Source organism: Balaenoptera ricei, chromosome 11, assembly GCF_028023285.1.
Source record: "Balaenoptera ricei isolate mBalRic1 chromosome 11, mBalRic1.hap2, whole genome shotgun sequence".
NCBI classification, from domain to species: Eukaryota; Metazoa; Chordata; class Mammalia; order Artiodactyla; family Balaenopteridae; genus Balaenoptera; species Balaenoptera ricei.
This window is the reverse complement of record NC_082649.1, coordinates 67,295,290-67,320,918: the sequence shown is the minus strand read 5'-3', so window position 1 is coordinate 67,320,918 and position 25,629 is coordinate 67,295,290. Positions and strand designations below refer to the sequence as shown.

The following is a 25,629-nucleotide window of genomic DNA, read 5'->3' as shown; positions in this document are numbered from 1 at the left end:
CCAGTGAGCTCCTTTGCCTCTTCTGCCACCTGAGAACACAGGGAAAAGAAGTCATCTGTGAACTAGGTAGGAAGTAGGCTCTAAATGGACACAGATGAGCTGATACCCTGATTTTGGAATTCCCAATCTACAGAACTGTGAGAAATAAATGTTTGTCATTTATAACTGAATCTATGATGTTTTGTTATAGCCGCCCCAAGGGACTAAGACAGTAGTCCAGCTCCCTATCCCTGACTCTGCGGGGACTCGTTACTGAGAACCAAACTTGGGTCTGCTGACTTGAGTGCAGTAAAGCCAATCTACTGACACTAGGCTGTGGTGAAGGAAAGTGCAGCGTTTATTGCAGGGTGCCAAGCAAGGAGTCCAGGGCAGCTAGTGCTCAAAACACCCCCAGTGGGACTTCCCTGGTGGTCCAGTGGTTAAGAATCCACCCTCCAATGCAGGGGACATGGGTTCAATCCCTGATTGGGGAACTAAGATCCCACATGCCACAGAGCAATTAAGCCCATGCGCCACAACTACTGAGCCCACACCACAACTAGAGAGAAGCCTGTGTGCCACAACTAAGACACAATGCAGCCAAAAATAAATAAATAAATAATTTAAAAAAAAAAACTGTTTTAAAAAAACACCCCAACTCCCCATGGGTTTCGACAAAGTGTTTTTAAAGGCCAGGTGAAGGAGGGGAGTCACAGGGTATGTGATCAGCATGTGCACAATTCTCTGATTGGTTGATGGTGAAGTAACAGGGCCATGTCACAGGTGTTAACATTATCAATCCTGGGGCTAGGTGCTCATGATCATCAAGTAGTTAATTTCTTCCATTTGGTGGTAGTTTTAGCATCTATAAAACAACTCAGGAAATGTGCATCAGATACTTCTGATTAGGTACTTCTGAGAGGAGCTACAGCAGAGGATATGGGGGAGGGGGTCTATCCGGGCAAGTCCCCATAGGGTCCTGCTCCATTATGCCCTGACCCACAGTGAGGGGGCAGTGGAGGCCTGTTAGCCGTGGCCGCTTCTCAGGGTGCCTTGTGAGAGCCCTGCTCTGGCAGCAGACAAGGATGGCCCAATTCTGCTGGCCCAATCCTGAGGCAGGTGATGGTATAATGTGTGTCTGGGAACCGCCAGTTCCTTTCCCTCAGACCGGGCCATGGGAGCCAGGCTTGCCCTGAGGCAGGGGTGAGCCTGCCTGGACTCAGGGTAGAGTAACCACGGGGGTAGGGGTGTCACAGCAGGAGGCAGGGTGATAGCGTGTCCTCAGAGATGGGGTCCCCGGAAGCCTCCGAACTAGGCTTTCAGAAGGGAACCAGCGTCTGTTAGGGTCTTACTGTGTGTGGAGGTCTGCTCTGGGCCCTGTCCCCGAGCCACCCCACTTGGTCCTCAGGTACCTCCTGGGGAGCGAGGATGCCCGGGGCAAGTGAGGAACCCCAGGAGCGGGGAGGGGCTGTGTCCGCCCTGCCAGCAGGACCCAACAGGCACTCAAGTGCTAGGCAGCAGATCCCCTCGGAGACCCCCTCCGGGCCCCAGGGTGGGGACTGGGGTTGGGGGTGGACAGGACCCCGAGAGCCGAAGGCAGCTTCGGTGGTCGCCTGGGTCTGAGAGCCGGTCCCGAGGGGCCCACACCGGACCGTGCCTAGCCCCGAGGCTGGGAGGGGCGTCCACTTCCCCTCCCTCCCTCGCCCTCCTCCTCCCCTCCTCTCCCTCCCGGGCGGGGTTCCCGGAACGGCCGGGCGGGGCCGGGCGGGGCCGGGCCGGGCAGGGCCGGGGCGGGTTAGGGCGGGGCGAGGCGAGGAAGCGGGTGGCCGAGCGGGTCGCTGAGGCTGTGGCCGCGCTACGACCGTCAGTCCGTCCGCCCGTCTGCCCACCCGCCCAGCCATGGCCGCGCCGGCCCCAGCGCCTCGGATCCTGCTGCTGTTGCTGTTGCTGCTACCAGCGCCTCCGGGTGGTGAGTCTTGGCGGGTGGGGGAGTTTATCCCGGGCAGGCATGGGGGGTGGCCACGTCCGCGCCGTCCCTGGTAGGAGCCCGGACAGCGCCGTCCCCGCAGTGACCCCAAACGAGCCCTAATAATTCCGAGGCAGTTAGCGGACCCCACGACTGGTCTCTCCTCCACTCCAGCCTCCCTCCCGTCTGCACTGACACTGCCCAGACCCCAGGCAGCTGCCATCATTGTTCTGTCGTAGAATGGGGAAGGGGGAGGTGTCTGTCCTCTAGTGTTCCAAGGGGGTGGGTAGGATTCCCTACCTGGCCTTAGCGGGGCATGGTGGCAGCAGGGAGGCCTGGCCCCTCCATCAGAGGCCTTCCCTCAGCTTCTGTTTATTGGCTGGGAGCCTCCACACTCTGCCTCCATGGCCCTGGTATTCCTGGAGACTGCTGAAGCTGGCCCCCAGGGTTGGAGGAGACACACTAACTGTGTGTGTTGATTGTAGACGGATGAATCACAGATGGCGGAAGCCAGGCTGGGGGCCTTTCATGGGTAGGGATTGGAAGAGCGTACTGCCCCCACCCGCCTCCATAGGAAGCCAAAAATGCTTCTGGGGTGGGTGGTTTCCTCCAAGGGAAGGACTTTATTTCCTTGGGACTGGGACGAATCTGGAGGACCTGGGAAAGTGAGAAGGTAGAGCCCTGTTCTCTGGTCCAGTGAGGTCTGGACAGCCTGGTTCAGAGCGTCTGGGCATCAGAAGAACATTTGTGTCATGGGCTTTTGGCTCAAACAGACTCACCTGTGTGTGTCTTCAGGCCCAGCTTAGACGCTTGGGCTGGGCTGTGGCTGTAAAGGCTGTAATGGCCCTGCTGGAGGTAGGTTGCCTGAGCCTCCCAGTAGCATGGGCTATGCTGAGTGTACCTGCTGGCAGGTGGACAGCTGGCTACGTTGGGCCTGTTGGTGGTCCCATCCTCTGCCCTGCAGCTTTGCCCAGAGCAGGGTTCTGCCTGGAGCTGCCAGGAATAAAGCATCTCCCCCACCAACCACCCCATTCCTAGTTGTCCCTTCTCAAGAAGGTCAGTCAGTGCCTCTGTCTTTGGACCTTGCTCTGCCAATGGCCCCAGGGTGCATGGTACTGTGGGGGAGGAAAAATTTTCCCTTCTTGCCATCTAGGTTCTTTGACTGGTCTAATAATTAAATTGATGTAAGACAGATTAACAGGAGAAAAACAAAAGTTTAACAACATGCATACCTCCTGTATACATGAGAGAGACACAGGAAAACTGAGTAACTCCCCCAAACGGTGGAAGCCCTCACCTTAAATACCATCTTGAACTAAAGGCAAAAGAGGCTACTGGGGGTCAGTTATGGGAAGTTACCAGGAAAAGCCCAGTAAACAAGGGTAAGGTTGTTATGCAGATTTAAATCTATGCCTTCAGCATTGATTCTAGAGATAAGGTCATCCCCCTCTTCCTAGTACAGGGAGGGAGATACCCTTACAAATGGAGATTTCCTTTATACTTACAAATGTCTATTACAAAAGGGTAACTTCTTAGTTTTCAGAGCTTCTCCTATGTCTGCAGTTTCTTAAAAATAATCTGCTTAAAATAATCCTTAGGCCAAAGAGGAATATTTATTTATTTATTTATTTGGATGTGGACCAATTTTAAAGTCTTTATTGAATTTGTTACAATATTGCTTCTGTCTTATGTTTTGTTTTTTTGGCCACGAGGCCTGTAGGATCTTAGCTCCCCGATCACGGATCGAACCCACACCCCCTGCATTGGAAGGCGAAGTCTTAACAGTGGACTGCCAGGGAAGTCCCCAAAGAGGAATATTTAGGGGTGACAAATTTTCCCTTTCAGTATACCAACCAGGCTGGGTCTTTAGAGTCCCAGTGCTGTGCCAGGACTTTCTACCTCAGGGTTTATCAGGACTATCCCCAGCCTACCATAGTCATCTGGGCCTTGCTGGACTGGGTGTTCCATCTGGGGTCTGTCCAGGCAGAATCCAGGACCATTCTGTCCTGCTGGTGGGCACTAGATCTGTGCTAATGTAGCCAAAAGATGCGTGGGAACATTTGGCTGTAACATCTTCCTGGAAGTCTGCAAACTTTGTGGTCATTTTCCACACTTGTCAGCCAGGTATACTTAGATCCCACCTCTGGCTAAGAGCCTTGTGATGGTTCTGGGGCTCCACATGGTGCCATTGCCTCAGAGCCCTGGCCTCTAAGGGCACAAACATTTCCTAGGTGCCTACTGCAGGCCCAGCCCAGGGCTAAGTACCGCATGGACACTTCTGTGGTGGGAGTGACTGTGGCCAATGGTGAATTGGTCAGGAGGCAGCCTGCTGTAAAGCTATAATCTGTGAGGGGCAGCCCCTGAAGTCGTAGTGTCCAGCAGGGGCTGAGGCTGCTGCAGCTGAGCTGTAGGGACGGGGAGTGAGGATTAAGAATGGGTCAGTCTGGGCTCCCCTGGTGGCGCAGTGGTTAAGAGCCTACCTGCCAATGCAGGGGACACGGGCTTGAGCCCTGGTCCGGGGAGATCCCACATGCCGCGGAGCAGCTAAGCCCGTGCGCCACAACTACTGAGCCTGCGGTGTAGAGCCTGCGATCCACAACTACTGAAGCCCGTGCTCCTAGAGCCTGTGCTCCACAACAAGAGAAGGCACCACAGTAAGCCCACACATCACAACGAAGAGTAGCCCCCACTCACCGAAACTAGAGAAAACCTGTGCACAGCAACAAAGACCCAATGCAACCAAAAATAAAAAATAGTAAATAAAATAAATTAATAAAAAAAATATTAAAAAAAAAAAAGAATGGGTCAGTCCACTTCGAGCTTCCAGTGCAGGGGGGAGCTAAGATGCCACATGCCGTGCAGTGTGGGCAAAAAAAAAAAAAAAAAAAAAAAAGAACGGGTCAGTCCAGTGCCTGGTCCCCAGCAGCTGGGACTGCTGGGCTTGGGTGGCTTCTGTAGGAGGGGGCCTGGAGTAAGGCCTTGATGGGTAGGTAGATTTGAAGGTGGAGGATGGGAAACAGGTAGAATACAGGCAGAGTATGGGGTGAACTTCAAGGTCCTTTGTAGTCTGGACCCTGCTTTGTGGACTCTGGGCTTGATCCCATGGCCTGAGAGTGGGGAGTGGCCCAGTCAGACTCACACGTAGAAAGTTCACTGTCCCATCTGGAGGGCAAGTGGGCTGGTTGGAGAGGGAGGGAGCCCAGGTTGGCACCTCTGCTGTGGCCCAGGGGAGAGGGCAAGGCTGGTTGGGGCAGTGGCCAGAGGTGGCCAATAAGTGGGATGGCTCAGAGATGGCCTTGCTGGGGAAGGGGCTGTATTGGCTGGGACAGGGCTGAGGCCTGGCCCCATGGCCACAGATGAACGGTGTGTTTCTCTGTTCCAGCCCACAGTGAGGTGTGTATGGTTTCCCCTGGACACAACCTCTTCCCCAAGTTCTGTCCTGATTTCTGCTGTGGCACCTGTTATGACCAGTACTGCTGCTCTGATGTGCTGAAGAAATTTGTGTGGAATGGAGAAGAGTGTGGTGTTCCGGAGGCCAGGTGGGTGCATCGGAGGTCACAAGGTAGGCGGCCTGAGCCTGCCCCTCTTTCCTCTCAGCCCTCTCGAGATGGTGGCAGATCACTGAGGGTGGGGGATTGGGGAGTCCTTGTTCTGGGCTGGACTCCCCAGACCCTCCTCAGGTAGTCCCTTGTTCCTCTCTCCCGCCATCTCGAGGGCTGAGCAGGTTTCTCAGGGGTTGGTGGCCTCAGCGGGCCCTGTGGCTCACCCCTGGGTGTGTACTTGTACCAACGTGTCCTCAGGGTGGACACCTTGGCGTGAGTGTACCCCGCAGTGTGTGTGTGCACCTGGTGGGGGGTTGTATGTGATTTGTGCAGGTATCATCTTGTGGACCCTGGAGGGCATAGTGCATGGGCGTGTAGCCCACTGTGGGCCATGCCTGTGTCCTCTTGCCATGGCCCGTGGATTTACACTGCATCTTGGGTTTAAAGTGTTTCATAGGCTGGAACCAAGGTTCTAGGACCCTGTGTGTGTCTCCCTTTGCCACATTGTGTGTTTCGTTTGTGTTTGGCCACAGGTATAGAGGGTTGAGGTAGTCATACTGCTCAGCTCATGGCAGGTGACCATCATTGGTCTGGGCAAGAACAACCCTCCACCATCTTACACCATCTTATTTTAGTCTCCCATGACCATTCCATTCCCCTCTTATTCTGTAGGCAACCAGTCAGTCTGTTGTATTCTTTCGATTATTTGTGTTGCAAAGTTTATATTCTGTGGGCACAGTGAACCCTCTTACTTTTTACTTATTTATTTATTTTTGGCTTTGTTTCTGTGCGAGGGCTTTCTCCAGTTGCGGCGAGCCGGGGCCACTCTTCATCGCGGTGCGTGGTCCTCTCACTATCGCGGCCTCTCTTGTTGCGGAGCACAGGCTCCAGACGCGCAGGCTCAGTAATTGTGGCTCACGGGCCTAGTTGCTCCGTGGCATGTGGGATCTTCCCAGACCAGGGCTCGAACCCGTGTCCCCTGCATTGGCAGGCAGACTCTCAACCACTGCGCCACCAGGGAAGCCCAACCCTCTTACTTTTTGCAGTCAGTGCAGTGTTTGTAAGACCTATCCACATTGCTGTGTGTACATCTGGCCTGTGCCCATTACTGCCATGTCATTCTTTGTGGTGTGAGTCCAAAACTTGCTATCATAGATAACTGCGGTGGGCATCCTCATATACTTCCTCCTTTACAGAGCCATGTGAGAATTTCTTGCCAAGTACAGTGGAGCAAATTGCCAGGTCAGAGAGGTGCATGTAGTTACTGACTAAGGAGTTGCAAAATTCTCTGGGGAATGGCGACACCAGGCTGCATACCTGTTGGATCATATTCTACTGTTTTACTGCTACCCTTTTGCTGTCTTTACATTTTATAAGTGTCTTCTTTCTTTCTTTTTTTTAAAAAATTTATTCTGGTAGCTTTAAAAAACAGGAGGATTTATTCCATTTAAGTTTAATGTAATTGTTGGTATTTCTGGGATTATATTCAATATTTGCTCTCTTGTTTTGTGCTTTATATTTGTCTCGTTCTATATTTCTTTCTTTTTCACTTACTGTATTGGTTTGTTTTCATTCCATTTTTTTCTTCTAGTGTTTACTTCTTTTTCTTTTATTTATTTATTTATTGGCTGCATTGGGTCTTTGTTGCTGCGTGCGAGCTTTCTTTAGTCGCGGCGAGTGGGCACTGCTCTTCGTTGAGGTGCCTGGGCTTCTCATTGTGGTGGCTTCTCTTGTTGTGGAGCATGGGCTCTAGGCGCGTGGGCTTCAGTAGTTGTGGCATGTGGGCTCAGTAGTTGTGGCTTGTGGGCTCTAGACCGCAGGCTCAGTAGTTGTGGCCCACGGGCTTAGTTGCTCTGCGGCATGTGGGATCTTCCCGGACCAGGGCTTGAACCCGTGTCCCCTGCATTGGCAGGCAGATTCTTAACCACTGCGCCACCAGGAAAGTCCCATGTTTACTTCTTTTTCAATCTGTATACTTTTATTTTTTCTTGTCTCATCACACTGGCCAGAACCTCCAGTACAATGATGAATAGAAATGGTGAGAACAGACATCCCTGTCTTGTTCTCAATTTTAGGGAGAAAGCATTCGCTATTAGGTATGATGTTAGCTGTAGCTTTTTCATAGGTGCCCTTTATTGGGTTGAGGAAGTTCCCTTCTGTTCCTAGTTTGCTTGGAGTTTTAATCATGAAGGGATCTTGAATTTTGTCAAATATTTTTCCTGCATCTTTAGAGATAATTAGATGATTTTTCTATTTTTATTCTGTTAATATGGTAAATTATATTGATTTCATTCTTAAAGAATATTTTATCTGAGCAGGACTTAAGTTGATGGTTATTTTCTCTGACTCCCATTATCTCTGTTGAGACATCAGCTCAATAGTCAGTTGTCCATCATTTAAAAGAAATCTTTTTTTTTCCTTATGACAGCTTTTTAAGATTTTTCTTTTCTTGTCTTTGGTGTTCTTCAGTTACACTATGATATATCTAGGTATAGATTTTTTTAAATTTATGATGTTATGTTTGAGCTTCTTAAATCTGTGGTTTAGTGTCTTTCATCAGTTCTAGAAAATACTCTGTTATTCTTTAAGTATTGCCCTTTCTCCTTCTCCTTTCCTTCTGGGACTCCATTTATACGTGCTGCATGTTCTCCTCCAGTGTCCACATCTCCTAGTCTCTCTTCCATATTTTCATCTCTGTGCTGCATTCTGGATAATGTCTTCTAACCTTTCAGTTCATTCAATTCTTCAAGTGTCTAATATGCTGTTAAACTCATTCCTTGAGATTGTTTTTTATTCTGTTATGTTGTAACATATAATTCACATACAGAAAACTGCATTAAATAAATGTACAACTCAGTGATTTATCACAAAGCAAATATCTGCATAACCACTATACAGGTCAAGACATCAGAAGTCCTGTTGAACTTACTCCCAATCACTGTCTCTCCTCTCATCGCACTAAGATAGTGATAATTCTAACTTTTATATAGCCTTGCTTTTCTTTAGAGCTGTAATACCCAAACATGCATCCCTAAGTTCTATAGTTTAGCTTTTTTATTGGGGTTGGGGGCAGTATATATCATACATACATAAAAGTACACAAATATAATGTGTACAGTTCAGTGAATTACTGCAGGGTAAACATATCCACACCCACGTAACCACCACCTATCCAGGGCAAGAATTAGCACATCATGGCATCCCAGAAGCCCCCTCATGTTACTTACCAATCAGTATTCCCTCTGTTATCCCAAAAAGTAACCATTAAACTGCTATACCTGTTAAACACACACACACACACACACACAGACATACACATGACATCATACATCTATTTCCTATCTGGTTTCTTTCTCTCAACATGTGAGTTCATCCATGTTGTGTTGTCTGCTCATTTCCATTGGTGTATGTTAAGTTTTATACCACAGTTGATCCATTTTAATGTTGATGGACATTTGGATTGTTTCTTCCCTCCCTCCCTCCCTTCCTTCCTTCCTTCCTTCCTTCCTTCCTTCCTTCCTTCCTTTCTTTTGCTGTAACAAATAATGCTGCTTTGAGCATCCTTGTACATATCTTTTGGTGCACATGTATATGGATTTCTTTTAAGTATGCATAGTAGTAGTAGTGCATGTAAGTAGAGATCAAATTTCATTTTTTAATATGGGTATTCAGTTGACCCAGCACCACTTATTGAGAAAACTATCCTTTTTTTCTATCACTCTACAGTGCCAAGTTTGTTACAGATTGAGTGTCCACATATGCGTGGCTGTCTCTAGGCTCTGTATTATGTTACATTGGTCTATTTGTCTGTCCCTGGGCTAAAGCAGACTCAATTACTGTGTCTTTATAATAAGCTTTGATATTCTTCAATATTGTCTAAGTGATTTTTAAAATAATTAATTAATTAATTAATTAATTTTTGGCTGTGTTGGGTCTTCGTTGCTGCGCTCGGGCTTTCTCTAGTTGCGGCGAGCCAGGGCTACTCTTCATTGCGGTGTGCGGGCTTCTCATTGCGGTGGCTTCTCTTGTTGCAGAGCACAGGCTCTAGGCGTACAAGCTTCAGTAGTTGTGGCTCGTGGACTCTAAAGCTCAGGCTCAGTAGTTGTGGTGCCCAGGCTTAGTTGCTCTGCAGCATGTGGGATCTTCCCAGACCAGGGCTCGAACCCGTGTCCCCTGCATTGGCAGGTGGATTCTTAACCACTGCGCCACCAAGGAAGCCCTGGCAGGTAGATTCTTAATCACTGCGTCACCAGAGAAGTCCTACATTCTTTCTTAAAGGATATTTTTCCTCGTTATAGATTTCTAGGTTGGCAGTTATTAACTTTCAGCACTTTGAAGTTATCAAAGCTCAACACTTTTTCTTTAAAGATCAATTTATTTATTTGTTTTTTATAAATTTATTTATTTATTTTTGGCGGCGTTGGGTCTTCGTTGCTGTGCACGGGCTTTCTCTAGTTGTGGCGAGCGGGGGCTAGTCTTTGTTGCGGTCTGTGGGCTTCTCATTACGGTGGCTTTTCTTGTTGTGGAGCATGAGCTCTAGGCGTGCAGGCTCAGTAGTTGTGGCTCGTGAGCTCTAGAGCGCAGGCTCAGTAGTTGTGGCACACAGGCTTAGTTGCTCTGTGGCATGTGGAATCTTCCCAGACCAGGGCTCAAACCTGTGTCCCCTGCATTGGCAGGCGGATTCTTAACCACTGCACCACCAGGGAAGTCCCAAAGTTCAGCGCTTTGAAGCTTTCATTCCATTGTCTTCTTTTTTTTTTTAATGTTTATTTATTTATTTGGCTGCGTCGGATCTTCATTGTGGCGTGTGGGATCTTCTGGTTGTGGCATATGGGATGTAGTTCCCTGACCAGGGATCAAACCTGGGCACCCTGCATTGGGAAGGCAGAGTCTTAGCCACTGGACCGCAAGGGAAGTTCCCTCATTCCATTAACTCCTGATGTCTGTTGTTTCTGTTGAGAAATCAGCTGATGGCTTTATTATTGCTCCTTTGCAAGCAACATATCTTTTCTCTGACTAATTTTTAAGTTTTTCCTCTTTGTATTTGGTTTTCAGCAGTTTTACTATGATGTGCCTAAGTGTGGTTTTCTTTGAATTTTTGCTGCTTGGGGTTCACAGTACTTCTGGAATTGTTGGCTTGTTTTTTTTGTTTTTGTTTTTGCTAGGAGAAAAACAAACAATTTAATAGCATGCATATCTCCTGCATTTATGGGAGATATCCAGGAAAACTGAGTAACTCCAGCCATCATCTTTTTAAATATTGCTTCTGCTCCATTCTCACACTTCTCCCTCTAGGACTCTAATTACACATATGTAAGACATTTGTACACTGTATTCCATATTTCACCTACTCCTCTTTTGTATTTACATTTACCATCTTTTTGTGTCTCCAGGCTTTAGTGTACGTATATTTGTTTGGGCCTATCCTCCAGTTGATTAATTATATCTTGCACTATGTCTAATAAATTATTATCTTTTTGTGTAATTTTTTAGTTCTAGAATTTTTATTTGTTTCTTTTTTATATTTCAAGTTCTCCTAAACTGCTTGATTTTTTTTTCCTTTCATCTCCTTGAACAAAGTATGTTTTGTTTTGTTTTGTGGTTTTTTTTTTTTTTTAATTTAAATTTTATTTTTATTTTTGGCTGCGTTGGGTCTTCGTTGCTGCGTGCGGGCTTTCTCTAGTTGCGGCGAGCAGGGGCTACTATTTGTTGCAGTGTGCAGGCTTCTCATTGCAGTGGCTTCTCTTGTTGCGGAGCACGGGCTTTAGGCACGCGGGCTTCAGTAGTTGTGGCACATGGGTTTCAGTAGTTGTGGCTCGTGAGCTCTAGAGCGCAGCCTCAGTAGTTGTGGCACACGGGCGTAGTTGCTCCGTGGCATGTGGGATCTTCTCGGACCAGGGCTCGAAACCTTGTCCCCTGTGTTGGCAGGCGGATTCTTAGCCACTGCGCCACCAGGGAAGCCCTGTTTTGTTTTTTAATATTCATTTACTTATTTGGTTGCACCAGGTCCTAGTTGTGGCAGGTGGGCTACTTAGTTGCAGCTCACCGGCTCCTTAGTTGCAGCAGGTGGGCTCCTTAGTTGTGGCAGGTGGACTTCTTAGTTGCGGCACATGGGCTCCTTAGTTGTGGCATGTGAACTCTTAGTTGTAGCATGCATGTGGGATCTAGTTCCCTGATGAGGGATTGAACCTGGGCCCCCTGCATTGGGAGCACGGAGTCTTATCCACTGTGCCACCAGGGAAGTCCCAAAGTATTTTTTTTTTAATTTAATTTAATTTTATTTTTATAAAGCAGGTTCTTATTAGTTATCTTAAAGTATGTTTTGTTTTAATGTCAGGGTGTGATAACTTCAATATTTGAAGCCCCTGTGGATATTTCTATTGTCAGTTGTTTCTGTTGTTTTCTAGTCATGTTGTCTAGTGTCCTAGTGTTCCTGAAAATCTTCAGTTGTGTGCCAAACATTGCGTTTGCAAAATTGATTGTAGACATTTGGACCTTAGGACTTCCTCCAGGGAGGATTGATATTGCTTTTGCCAGGGACTTGAGCACTCTAAGGTCACCTTGGCCTAATTGCAGAGCTGAGCTGAGAAACTCTTGCTGAGTTTCTCCTTGCTTTTCAGGACCCAGCCCAAGTAAGTGGGAATCATCAGGGCTTGCCCACCTGCTGGCCTCTGGATATAATTTCTACCACCTGAGGCTTTCAGAAATGCTGCTCTCAGCTGCCCCTCTGAAATAGGCTAATGCCCCCAGGAGAAAAGGGGCTTCAGATGCCAGGCCCACCTCCATGGAGGTCTCTTCCCAGCCACACACTCCCCCCGCCCTCCCTGCATCCCAGCTTGGTGTGCTTTACTCTTGTTATTGCTTGCCAAAGCACGCACACTGAATTTTTTTAATAAATTTATTTATTTTATTTATATATTTTTGGCTGTATTGGGTCTCCGTTGCTGCGCGCGGGCTTTTTCTAGTTGTGGCGAGAGGGGGCTACTCTTCGTTGCGGTGCGCAGGCTTCTCATTGCGGTGGCTTCTCTCGTGGAGCACGGGCTCTAGGCACACGAGCTTCAGTAGTTGTGGCACGCGGGCTTAGTAGTTGTGGCTCGTGGGCTCTAGAGCGCAGTCTCAGGAGTTGTCGCGCACGGGCTTAGTTGCTCCGTGGCATGTGGGATCTTCCCAGACCAGGGCTTGAACCCGTGTCCCCTGCATTGGCAGGCGGATTCTTAACCACTGCGCCACCAGGGAAGCCCTGAATTTTTAAAAAATATTTTCTTCTCAGCTTTACTTGTCCTTCAAATTTAGTATGGTATAGTTGTTCCTAATGCTCTTGCATTTTTTTTTGTTTTGTTTGTTTGTTTCTTGAATTTTATTTTGTTAATTTTTTGAGAATTTATTTTGAGAATTTTCAAATATATACAAAAGCAGAGAGAATAATAAATCCATATATCCATCACCTGCTCCCATAGTTATCAATACTCTGACATTAGTGTTCCATATACCTCCCACTACTTTTGTTTTCTGGATTATTTTAAAACCCATCCCAGGCATAAAAATTTCTCCTTAAATGTTAGTTGTTATCTGCACAAGTGAGTCCTTTAAAAAGAAATATAATCATATATCAGGAACACACTTGGCACATTAACAGCAGTTCATTAATAGCTTTCTGTACTAGAACAGTCAGCTCTACCCACCACCAGAGCCTCCCATCAAGCCTCTTAGATAGCCTCAACCACCAGAGGGCAGACAGCAGAAGCAAGAAAAACTACAATCCTGCAGCCTGTGGACCAAAAACCACAGTTACAGAAAGATAGACAAGATGAAAAGGCAGAGGGCTATGTACCAGATGAAGGAACAAGAAAAAACCCGAGAAAAACAACTCAAATGAAGTGGAGATAGGCAACCTTCCAGAAAAAGAATTCAGAATAATGATAGTGAAGATGATCCAGGACCTCGGAATAAGAATGGAGGCAAAGATTGAGAAGATGCAAGAAATGATTAACAAAGACCTAGAAGAATTAAAGAACAAACAAACAGAGATGACCAATACAATAACGGAAATGAAAACTACACTAGAAGGAATCAATAGCAGAATAACTGAGGCAGAAGAACGGATAAGTGACGTGGAAGACAGAATGGTGGAATTCACTGCTGCGGAACAGACTAAAGAAAAAAGAATGAAAAGAAATGAAGACAGCCTAAGAGACCTCTGGGACAACATTAAACGCAACAACATTCGCATTATAGGGGTCCCAGAAGGAGAAGAGAGAGAGAAAGGACCAGAGAAAATATTTGAAGAGATTATAGTCGAAAACTTCCCTAACATGGGAAAGGAAATAGCCACCCAAGTCCAGGAAGCGCAGAGAGTCCCATACAGGATAAACCCACGGAGAAACACGCCGAGACATATAGTAATCAAATTGGCAAAAATTAAAGACAAAGAAAAATTATTGAAAGCAGCAAGGGAAAAATGACAAATAACATACAAGGGAACTCCCATAAGGTTAACAGCTGATTTCTCAGCAGAAACTCTGCAAGCCAGAAGGGACTGGCATGATATACTTAAAGTGATGAAAGGGAAGAACCTACAACCAAGATTACTCTACCCGGCAAGGATCTCATTTAGATTTGATGGAAAAATCAAAAGCTTTACAGACAAGCAAAAGCTAAGAGAATTCAGCACCACCAAACCAGCTCTACAACAAATGCTAAAGGAACTTCTCTAAGTGGGAAACACAAGAGAAGAAAAGGACCTACAAAAACAAACCCAAAACAATCAAGAAAATGGTCATAGGAACATACATATCGATAATTACCTTAAACGTGAATGGATTAAATGCCCCAACCAAAAGACATAGACTGGCTGAATGGATACAAAAACAAGACCCATATATATGCTGTCTACAAGAGACCCACTTTAGACCTAGGGACACATACAGACTGAAAGTGAGGGGATGGAAAAAGATATTCCATGCAAATGGAAATCAAAAGAAAGCTGGAGTAGCTATACTCATATCAGATAAAATAGACTTTAAGGAAAGGGAAGAGATAAAGACATGTATTGAGGATCATGTTATGTAAAGAAATGGATTTGTATTTACTTTTCTGTATGCTTAAAAATTATTCGAATACTTTTTACAATGAGCCTGTATTTATATATTACTTTTGTACTTTAAAAAATAAATTTAAAAATTAGAAAAAAAAATAGCTTTCTGTACTAGTCTGTCTTCAGTTGCCTCCACTCGTTTCAAAAATGCCTTTTCACAGGTGGTTTGTTCAATTCAAACAGTTATTGTTATTTTGGGGAGGGGGGCCGCACCATGAGGCTTGTGGGATCTTAGTTCCCTGACCAGGGATTGGACCCAGGCCTCAGCAGTGAGAGCGCCAAGTCCTAATCACTGGACCACCAGGGAATTCCCAGACAGTTATTATTTTTAAAATCTCTGTTGTGTCTATAGTTTACCCCTTTTCATTCTGTATTTTTATCTTTTTGCGTCTTTTCTCCTTTTCTTGATTAGTCTTGCCAGAGGTCCACCAGCTTTGGTTCTGTTAATCTTCTCTATTATTTTCCACGGCTGCTATTCTCTTTTATTTTTGCACTTATCTTTATTAATTCTTTCCTTATTTGGGGGGTTTGTTCTATTACGTTTTCCCCATCTTCTTCAGTTTACTTCCATCTCAGTATTAAAGCTGTAATTTCCCTCTAAGAACTCTTTAGCTGTGTTTCACAAATTTTGACCAATGGTATTTTTATTATCATTCAGTTTTACAGATTTCTTAATTTCCTCTATGATTTCTTATTTAAGCCACAGTTCTTTTGTTGTTGTTGTTGCTGTAATATGTTAGTTTCCCAAGGTATGAGGGGTTTTTCTTTTAGGATTTTTTTTCTTTAACTTTGTGGCATGTGTCTTTTGTTACTGATTTATAACTTCATCCCATTGTGGTTGAAGATACTTTGTATGATAGCTGTCTTTTCAAATCTCTTGAGACTGGTGTTGTGGCCTCACATGTGGTCTGTCCTAGAGAACGTCCCATGTGCACTTTAGAAGGACGTGTGGCTTTGTAGCCTGAGATCTTGGTGTGTGTGATACCCGTCCTCCAGAGGCCCCCAGGGTTACCTGTCTGGCCCAGTATGGGGTTGGCTTTCGTGCATGTTCTGTGTGTGTGCTAAGGTAGTGTTTGTTCGTTCTTGGTGTGCTGGGTGGGGCGCAGGCATGTTAATTGTGAGGTTTCCTCTTTGCAGCGTCCCCACCAATGTGGAGCCACCGGAACAGCTGGGCTCGACACTGAAGTTCCGCTCTAGCCTGGACAGCGACCCCATGTCCGGGTAAATAAAAGCTGCAGGCTGGGTACATCTTCCTGGAAGAGGTGACAAGGGGGCTCAGGAGGGCTGTGGGGACTGGGATGGCACAGAGTCTTTGGGCTAGGGCCCCAGAGAAGCTGTCACCATATCTGACCTCCAGGACCTTTGATCCTTGTGTTGGGTGTCTTCATCATTGTGCCAGGGATGGGGGAGACTGTGGTTGGGGGTTCATGATGGAAAGGCCAGGTGTGGGCGTTCATATTGACCTAGGTGATGGTGTGGGCACAGGTGACCTATGGGTGTAGGTGATGGGGAGGGGGTGACAGTGATGGGGACGATAGTGGCAAAGGCGATAGTGATGCGGCAGTGGTGGCAGGGATGAGATGATGGGGGCTACAATGCTGAGTGTGTGGTGATGGTACAGTGGTGATGCTGGGTGCAGTGGTGGTGGGGAGAGGCCCTGACAATAACCACGACCCACAAACCCTGACACAGAGACGGTGCATCATCAGTTATCCCGGCATCTTTACCCCATAATAATCACCCCATCACTCTGCACCCCGAACCACCATTGCCCACATCACTGTCACCACTGCCACCATTACCCCAACACCAGTACCTACCACCAGCATACCTATCACATCTGGCTCCCTGGTCCGGGATAGGGTGATGGTAGATGATGGTGGGTGTGTGGTAATGGGGGAGTAGTGCATGTTGATGGTGTAGAGGCTGATGGTAATGGGGGCTATGGTGGGGCTATGTAATGGAGTGACAGGCAGGTGTATGATGGTAGGAGGTGATGGTGGTGATGGGGGACAGTGGCAGGGAGATGTGATAGGGATGCTGGTGGTGGGTATTGGTGTTGGGGTAATGGTGGCAGTGGTGAAAGCGATGGGGGCAATGGTGGTACAGGGTGCATAGTGATGGGGTGATTATTGTGTGGTAAAGATGCTAGAATAACTGATGATGCACAGTCTGTGTGAGGGTTTGTGGGTCATGGTTATTGTCAGGGCCTTCCCTTCAGGGGGCCGGGGAATACCCCAATCGCCCAAACTCAGTCCTCTTGGCCAGGTTCCTGCCCTGTCTTGTGGCCACCGTGACGGGTGTTGTGATGCACATTTCGCGTGGATGGAACGGGCGTGCAGCTGCTTGTGTGTTTTCCTGGCGGAGTCTGTTCCACGTGCCGTCTGCCCCCTACCTCGGTGGGTCTAGAAGCCCCTCTGAGAAGGTCCACCTAGGCCTGGTTGCCCCTTTGGAGGAAGAGACTTCGGGCTCTGGGCCTGTGTAGTGGGGTCCAGGTTCTTGTCCTGTCCCATCTTGCCCTGTGGGCCTGGGTGAGTGTGGGCCTCTCTGGCTGCAGAGGAATTGGGGCAGGGCTCCTGTGAGTGGGGGAGGGGAAGAGGCACTGCTTTGCTCCTAGGCGCCTGTGGCTGGGCCTCCTCCCTCTGTCCTGCCCGCTGATCCTGTTCCCTGTGTTGGTCAGAGACTGAGACCTGAAGCGCCACTCCCTCTACATGCAGGGAGCACCCCGTTGCTGAGGCCCGAGGCTGTGGGCTTTCAGTTGGCCCCACAGGGGGTCTGATGTCCAGCCAGTGTGGGCCTCGTCCTGGGCAGGCACCATGGAGGGCTCTGGGCAGTGCTGGGGTCTGAATGGTGTTTTAGGATGAAGACCACTCTGGCTGCTCCCCGGAGGATGTCAGCAGCGGGCGGGGAGCCTGGACCATGGCTTCCTGGTCCAGGTGGTGTAGGCCAGAGAGAGGCTGGGCTGGCGGGGTGAGGTGAGGTGAGGCTGCCTGCTAGGAGGGTGGCCAGGGAAGGGGCCGCGGTGTGGTGTCCTGCTCTCTGCCCTGCATGGGGGGATACAGGACAGAGGAGGAGTGGGTTTCGGGTGAAGGGCTCGGATTTGGGTGGGATTGAGTGTGTTGAGGGTCAGCGACATTTGGGGATCAGCTGCAGGAGGGGCTGGAGAGGGTTCAGAGGGGGGAAGGAAAGTGGAAGGTGGCCTGGCTTGTGAGTGAGTATTGAGCACTGTGTGAGAAATGTGGGTTCCACACCGCAGAACAAGGTCCCCCAGGAGGCAGAGGAGAAGTGGCTTCCCGGGGCCAGCTCAGGAGCATCTCCCCTCCCCTCCTGCAGGTGCGGAGGTGCGAGTGCCCTGCTGCCTCCCCACCAGGCCATCTTGCCCATCTGCTGGGAGTGCAGATGCTGCTCAGCCCCCTTGGGCCCCCACCCCATCCTGCCCCATCTCTCCTCTGCTTCTGAGCAGAGCCCCAGTGTGGCGCACAGCACCTGCCTTACAAAGGTTTAGGGCTCCAGGAGCAGGTGCTGGGAGGGTGGAGGGATGGGGTCATCAGTGACACATCTCCTGTGGATGCCCCCAGGTGGCTGCCCCTCTGGGCCCCAAGGAGACATCCTCTCGGGTGAGCATTCGTGTGATGCCCCCTTGGCCAAGGGCACTGTTGTTTGTCCATTGGAGCATTGGTTCCTTGGTGGGGTCCAGCCCTGGTTGGAAGCTCGGGGGACGCTCGACAGGGGAAGGACCCTATGTGCTGAGGGGGCCTGTGCCAGCTCTGCCCCCCTCCCCACCTCCGACCCCTCCCCCTTCATTCTTGGACTTCACCCCCATACCTCTGCTCTTCCTCTGGGTGACTCCTTGGGTCCTCCAAGAACGAGCCACCAGGTCAGAGCACAGCGATGCGAGACCACATCTGCCTGTCATGGCCTGGGCTCCATGCTCCCCATGGTGTGGCCATGTTACCTGTGGGTCTTACACCCACTCCCCACTTTGGCAGGTGACTCCTGTCCTGCCCTGTTGATGGTCAGTGGCTGGTTCCCTCCCCAGAGCTTCCTTGGTTCCCTGTCATAGTTCTTTTGCGTCCTGATTTCATTGTCCCTTCCTAGCTCCTTTCACTCACAGGATGATCAGGCAGGAATGGTGTGTTTTGAAGCACCCAAGTGGTGGAACCACTGGCTCCAGGCTCGTCACTGCTGACCCTCTGCGCTGACTCTGCTGTGATGGTGCAGGGGGAGGGCAGGGAGGTCCACTAGGTGAGGTGTGGACATCGCCAACCTGTGTCAGTTCTCAGCCCTCACTGCGCTCTTTCCGCAGCTCACACTCACTGTGTCACGGCTGCGTGCTGCCTGGCCAGCGTCGCAGTGAGAGTGCTGGTGTCCCAGTTCCAGAGACGGCCCTCTCAGTGTCTGGACGTTGGAAGTCTTTGGCCTCCTAGGAACCGTCCCATTCAGCCCCGCTGCAAGCTCCTTGCCTGGGCTCTTGTTCCCCTGGCCTTCTGTCCCTTTCTGCCTAGGCCAACTCTGCCTTCTGAACTTGGCCTTTGGGCTCCTTGATCTGGGAGGTAGCCTCAGCCTTGGGAAGCCCCATTCCTTCCTCACAGAGGTGTGGTTCCATTAGTGTCGTGGCCTGTTGTGGCCACAGGCCCCTGCCCCACTCTGCAACCACCCCTCAAATATTGCTGTTCCTCAGGGCAATGTGCCTTGCTGTCCTACTAGGTGCTGCCCATGGGGTCCCTGAGTGAATTTATTCATTTGTTAAATACTTGTTGAGCACCTCCTGTATGGCCAGGCACTGGAGATACAGTGATGGTCCAGAGCTGGTGCAGTCTGTGCATCCATGAATCCACAGGCTGGAGATAAGATGCACATTAATCAAACGCTCACACAAAGGAATGTGTGTTTATAAACTGAGGTAGACAAGAATTTGATTTGTAAGAGCACTTATCGAGGAGCCTGACCTCATCTGCATGGTCAGGGAAGGTGTCCCTGAGGAAGTGATGTTTTGAGTTGAGGTCTGAAAAGTGACCAAGAATTAATTGTGTAGGGGTGGGAGGAAGAGAAGAGCAGACTGGGCAGTTGGGCGGGAGGAAATGCGTGTGCAAAGGCCCTGAGGTAGGACACAGCATGGTGCTTTCAAAAGCTGAAAAGGAGGGTGATGTGGCTGGAGCACACAGGAGGGAGGGTGGGAGTCCCAGGCCACACAGGTTTTATCTTATTTAGACTTTTAATTAAGATTAACATTTGCCTTATTGTAAGTGTTACTATCTGATGAGACAAATCCTAGATTTTTTTCCTTTTATTATCAACTATTATATATGTATATATATATATATATATACACAGAGAGAGAGAGAAAAGTACAGATACACACACACATCACACAAAGTTTAACAAGTAAATTATAAAGCAAATTCCTGTGTGACCCCAGGAGCTACAGGAGCCATACTAGGCTTTCGAGCAGGAGTGACAAGATAAGACCTGACAGGGTGGCCAAGGGGACTTGGGGAGGCATCTGCATCTTCCTGGTGAGGCAGGTTCAGGTTCAGGCAGGTTTGTGGCTTGGAGCATGTGCTGGTGGGAGAGGAGGAGCTGAGGAGACGGGCCGGCGGGCCCCCGGGTCTGCTGGTAGGCTTAGATGGCTGAAGGAGCCCATCGAGGGGACCGCTGGAACAGGGCTGGCCCGCTGAGCTGGGCGGAGCAGGAGCGTGGTTTGGGGACCCTAGGCGGGGCATGTCTCGGACCCCGTGGTAGTGCTATCCTGGACAGTGGGGTGGAGAAGCTGGGCCTGGGCAGGCAGGGCTGGGGAGGCAGCTCCGGGAAGACAGCCGAGCACTTCCCTCCCCACTCCTGGCCCCAATTTGGAGTGCAGCTGGGAGCAGCTGGGGCGCCCGCCAGCCAGCTGCACTGTGTCTTTAAGAGGCCTCGCATCTCTCCTTCCTGCCTCTGACGTCAGGGGTAGGGGAGGGCCGAGGAGATTTGCTTTACTTTTCCTGGAAAGGGGAGGAGATTGAAACCGAGTGGCCTCATGATGGAAGGGGGAAGTCCGGGGGTGCAGGAGGCCCCTGAGTGAAGGTGGAGGCTAACATGGGGTGAGCTTGGGCGCCATACTGTGTGTCAGAGACAGAGACAGAAGAGAGAGAAAGAGAGATTAGAGATCGGTGGTGGTGGTCCTACAGTTGAGTGCTATTGATTGCGTGTGAATGTGGTGTGCGTGTCTACATCCCTGGGTCAGTGGAGGGTCTGGGAGGAGTTTGTGGGTGAGGAGCAGTGACAGGCTCCTCTGGTTAGGCAGGAAGGGTACCTGATGGTCCTGTCTTGGGGCCTTGTTCTGGGCCTCACAGTGGCCAACGGCTCCTATTTTACGAACACAGTCAGGTATTTTGAGTCTGGAGTGTGAAGGGTCTGTCCTTAGTCTGTCCCAAAGCTGTGCGCCGGGCCTTGCTGTGCTCGTGCTGCCCATCTGGGCTGTGAGATGGAAGACCCTCCACCCAAGGCGGGGCAAAGGGGGGTGCCCAGCCTTCCCCCAGGCCTCAGGGGAGGCGAATGCCTAAAGCTCACCAAGCCCCTTCCATGTTTTGATGTGCTTGGTGCAGTTGCCTTTTACTGGAACACTGCTTGGCCTCGGGGAACAGGGGAGGACAGCTTGGGGCTGTGGCTGTGCCCTTGAAGGTCGGCTTTGGTGAACTTCCCACCCACGGCCTGTGTTCTCAGGGGGCGGGCTCTCCACTTGGTCCTGGTCCTTGCTGAGGGGCCTGCGTGGGCAGGGAGGCGGCCTCTTCCAGAAGGCAGGGCCCCTCCAGCCCCGCCCGGCTCTTAGTTTACCCACCTGCCCTTCTGGTCAGAGCGAGGGTGTATGTGGACACCTGACACAGTGCTTGGCACCCAGCAAGCTCACCGTCACTCCGGGGGCCAGCAGCCCTACCCTGGGCTCGCTGCGTGCCTCTCTTCACTGTCCTGGCCACACCAGCCTCCCCTTTCCTGGAACTTCTCCCTGTTTTCATTACCTGTGCTTCCTGAGTCATTTTCCCTTCAACACCTGCCTCCTCTAATGATCTGTGGGCTCCCAGAGGCCATGAGTTGGTCTGTCTCGCCCACCTCTGTGTTTTTGGTTCAAGCCACACAGTGCCTGGCTTGTGGCGTGTACTCGATGGACATCTGCCGCTGGCTCGGTGGGGGTAGACAAGATGTGTGTATGGGGGAGGCACCTGAAGAACTCTCTCCCATGCTCCTGAGGGTGTGGCCAGGGGGCCCCCCCTGGGCGAGGGGCCTCACATGGACTCTCAGTCAACCCCATTTTACACTTGAGGAAACACCTGAGGCTGAAACAGTTTCAAGCTACATACCCCAGAGGTTGCTCTATCTGTGTTGCCCAGAGTCTCCTCCGGCAAGAGGGGTGCACCTTGGGAATGGGTGTGGTGGGTACTGCTGGTCCTGGGTAGGGGAGAGAGGCCCTGGGCCTTGACTGGCTTTTTGGCAGGTTTGGAACGACTGTGGCCGTCGGACTGACCATCTTTGTGCTCTCCGTTGTCACCATCATCATCTGCTTCACCTGCTCCTGCTGCTATTTGTACAAGATGTGCCGCCGACCACGTCGTAAGCACCCCCACCCCACCTGCCCCACTGTGACCCCTTGTGTGAGGGTGCCGACCGCGGGTGGTGGGCGTGGTTTACCAGGGGCCTGATGGAGCTGAGCTGGAGGGAGGGGTGGCAGGCCTGGGGGTCCTAACTGGGACTCTCTTTTCAGCGGTCGTGACTACCACCACGGCCACCACAGTAGTGCACACCCCTTACTCGCAAGCTCCAAGTGTGCCGCCCAGCTACCCCGGACCAACGTACCAGGGCTACCACTCCATGCCCCCCCAGCCAGGGATGCCAGCAGCGCCCTACCCCACGCAGTACCCACCACCCTACCTGGCCCAGCCCATGGGCCCCCCCGCCTACCATGAGACAGTGGCTGGTGAGTACCCCTACCGACTCCAACTGTGCCTGACCCCCTGCAGCCGTGCCCACGGCCAACCAGTGTCCTCTCTGTTTTCAGGAGGTGCAGCCATGCCCTATCCTGCCAGCCAGCCTCCTTACAATCCAGCCTACATGGACCCCCCGAAGGCAGCCCCCTGAGCACAACCTTGCATCTCTGGCTGCCACTTGATCTGTCATGTGTGTGTGAATGGGTATGCAGGCACGGTCCTTTTCTCCCCGTGTGTGGTGTGTGTGTCCTGTTTGTACATGAGGCTTCTTGTGATGCCAATGAGGGGTTGGGAACGATCCTTGCCAGAGTTGCTGGGACCACACTTTGTTGCCTTCCTCACTCGAAATTATGCTTCCTGAAATCTCAAGCAAAATTCAAAGAACAGTTCTTTTCCAGACCACCCCAGGGAGAGCAAGTGGGGATTGTAACACTAGGATAGTACAGACTTTTGCAGGCAGGATGCACTCGTGTTCCAGTTTCTGCAGAATGGCTAGCCATTGCTCAAGGCCCTGGCTTGTCCCCAGGCTTGTCTTTGAAGAACCCGAGCCATGATGCAGGCAGGTGGGTGAGGCTTGGGAACTGGCTACAGGTGGGTCTCGACCCTTTCCCAAAGCTCCCTGAGCCTGTGCCATGCCCAGTGGAGGGTGGGCAGCCTCCTGATATCAAAACACCTCAGGCAGAGCCCCACCCTCCCTGAGAGCTGTCTGCCTGGGCTGTGTTCTTGCATCCTTCCTGGGACCACCTGGAGGGCCACGTTTACCCTCGGTTCTGGCTGCCCTGGTTGGCTCTGGCCGCCACCTTAAGTGGGCAGGGTGGCCTCTGTCCACCTACACACTCAGGTGTCCTCCCTGCAGTGTTTTTGTTCTACTTTTAGCTAAGTATTTTGCCTGTTTTCTGTTTCAAAATGTGTGTAATAGTTGCTGTGAGGCTGAAACCCCTGGGTCCTGGAGGAAAATTGCCCCAGAGAGCAGAGAACTCTGATGTCTGATAGTCCTTGCTTCCCCAGCGCCAGCCTCACAGGCTTTCCAGCTCCTGTACCCCAGGCCACAGTTTGTCTTGGCAGTGGGGGCGCCTGGGCCAAGGTGTCGTCTGGACCAAAGGTGGAGGGGACCCTTGGTGGCTGCTCTGGCCCAGACACATACCTCGGTGTTCCCTATTCCTCCGTTAATGTCTCACCACATAGTAGCTTTGTACCTGTTGTACCTGTTGATGTGTTTTGGAGAGTCTAGGGTCTGCACCCTTGTTTATAATAAATCCAACTATTTGGAGCTGCTGTCTCCTTTCTTGGCTGCTGGGATTGGGTTTTAGGCTAGGTATCATTTCCATCCAGTATTTGAAGTTCCTTGTTTTCCCTACTTTTATTGGGCTCAGACGTCTGACCATCCTGCTAGGGAGGGTGACGGACAAAGACTGCCACTTCCTGTGCCCCCGGCCCCAGGTGTCTCAGTGTGGGCAGAAGTGCGGGAGGCTCTCAGGCTGCCACGGAGGGTAGAGGTGAGTGATCACTCGGTGCTGTGGAGGGTCTTTATTAGTCAGAATTTCTTTCTTGGCCTACTGCCCGGGTATGGCCAAGGACAGCCTATACAGCGTGGCTACTGCCAAGGTCAGGAAGGCCAGCAGGCCCAGTGGGGCCAGCAGTCCCTCCCTGGGTGGGGCTCCAGGGCTCTTCACTGGGGAAAGGGGCTTAGGGTTCCTGTTTCCACCACGGTTGGGGCTGGTGTCCCTGGCGCTGGCCAGGGGTACAGTGGCCGTAGCAGCAGATGGCCTTGGGCTGGTTCCAGTTGAGGCTGTGACCACGTACATCGGCTTGACGGTGCTGAAGGGCCTGGCATGAGCATCTACCCACCGCAGCAGGGCCTGTGGCCTCCACTGACAGATGCTGAGCAGGGCTAGGACGTCACCCTCGGCTGTGTGTGAGTCTGGTGGGGCCTGCCCGTACAGGCGCATGTAGATGCTGCCCAGGCTGTAGCTCTTCCTTGGGCCGTGCTCTGAGGGGCTGCCAGCTTGCTCCAGGACCTTCAGGGCAGCAATGCTATCCACACAGAAGGCGCCGTCCAGAGCGCTGGCAAGGCCCAGCACAGCCAGCTCTGCCTGGAGCAGGGGGAAGTCGTAGCGGTCACCGTTGTGTGCCACGAGGCACCAGGGCTGTGGCTGGCGCTGCAGGAAGGCTCGGAGCATGTTGGCCAGGTTGGCATCGAAGCATTGACGCCCGTGTGCAGCCAGCACAGCTGTGCTCAGGCCTGTGATCTCACTGGCTGCAGGGCTACAGGCCTTCCCCGGAGCCACGCACAGGGAGAGCTTGTCCAGCACCCGGGGTGGTGGGGGCACTGTTGAAGGAGGCCCCTGAGGGGTGGGAAGTCTCTCCAGGGCCCATCTGTGGATGGCCAGCAGGCATAGCTCTGTGACCTTGGGCTGGGAGAAGGGCAGGCCAGTGGCCTCCAGGTCCAAGAAGATGAGGGTCTGCACAGGACCCGGGGGCAAGGCCTGCGAGCCCATGGTGGGTATCTGCCGCTGAGCCTGGGGAGGAGCATGGGGTGGGGGGTGGGTGTGAGTGCCCAGTGATAAGGGGTAAGGCAAGTGGGGTGGGCAGGAGCACCCCTCTGGCCTTCCCTGCATGGGCAGGCACTGTTGCTGAGCTCCAGGACCCATTTTCAGGGCAGGAAGCCAGAGAGGGTGGGGTGGCTTTCTTAGTGGGACCCGCACACTGTTTTCTGTTCAGGGGAAGGCCTGGCTCCTCCCTCTAGTGCCCACTTAGGCCGGTGGGGGTTGGTGGGGCAGGTACCCATGGCTCTCCCACCCTACCCCCTTCCCTCGGGGGTCCTCACTTACCGAGTAGCAGGCAGGCAGCAATGACTCAGGGTGCACGCTCTCCAGCTGGTTCTTGCTGCTGGCAGCAGTGGCGGGAAGTGAAACTCAGCCTGAGCCCGCCCAGCGGCTGGTGTGAGTAAGGCCCGCCCCGCTTGTCAGCCTGCCTGGGCTGTCCCTCCTGCCAACACCCGTCCTCCCCAGGCACCCACAGTGCTATCCCCAAAGGCCTTCTCAGACCTCTCGCTGTGGGCCTGCTGGCTGGCACAACGCACCAGGGCCC

At 51.1% G+C, this 25,629-nt stretch overlaps 2 protein-coding genes across 4 annotated transcripts; one reads left to right on the top strand and one right to left on the bottom strand.

Annotated features, from left to right (window-relative positions):
• Positions 1–1,778: 1,778 nt before the first annotated feature.
• On the top strand, positions 1,779–23,809 carry SHISA5 (shisa family member 5). 3 transcript variants are annotated; one of them, XM_059939553.1, is made up of 6 exons: positions 1,779–1,948; positions 5,328–5,484; positions 15,719–15,802; positions 22,050–22,165; positions 22,317–22,529; positions 22,611–23,809. In XM_059939553.1, the coding sequence occupies exons 1-6, from the start codon at positions 1,879–1,881 to the stop codon at positions 22,688–22,690; spliced, it is 720 nt and encodes a 239-aa protein (XP_059795536.1). In that variant the 5' UTR covers positions 1,779–1,878; the 3' UTR covers positions 22,691–23,809. The 3 variants fall into 3 exon arrangements, with proteins under 3 accessions (XP_059795536.1, XP_059795537.1, XP_059795538.1); XM_059939554.1 differs by lacking the exon at positions 15,719–15,802; XM_059939555.1 differs by lacking the exons at positions 1,779–1,948; positions 5,328–5,484; positions 15,719–15,802 and adding an exon at positions 20,553–20,661.
• Positions 23,810–24,051: 242 nt separating this feature from the next.
• TREX1 (three prime repair exonuclease 1) lies at positions 24,052–25,461 on the bottom strand. Its single transcript, XM_059939552.1, has 2 exons — positions 25,371–25,461; positions 24,052–25,058 (listed from the first exon to the last, which is right to left on the bottom strand). Exon 2 carries the CDS (start codon positions 25,035–25,037, stop codon positions 24,093–24,095), a length of 945 nt encoding a protein of 314 aa, XP_059795535.1. The 5' UTR covers positions 25,038–25,058; positions 25,371–25,461; the 3' UTR covers positions 24,052–24,092.
• Between the last annotated feature and the right edge of the window lie 168 nt (positions 25,462–25,629).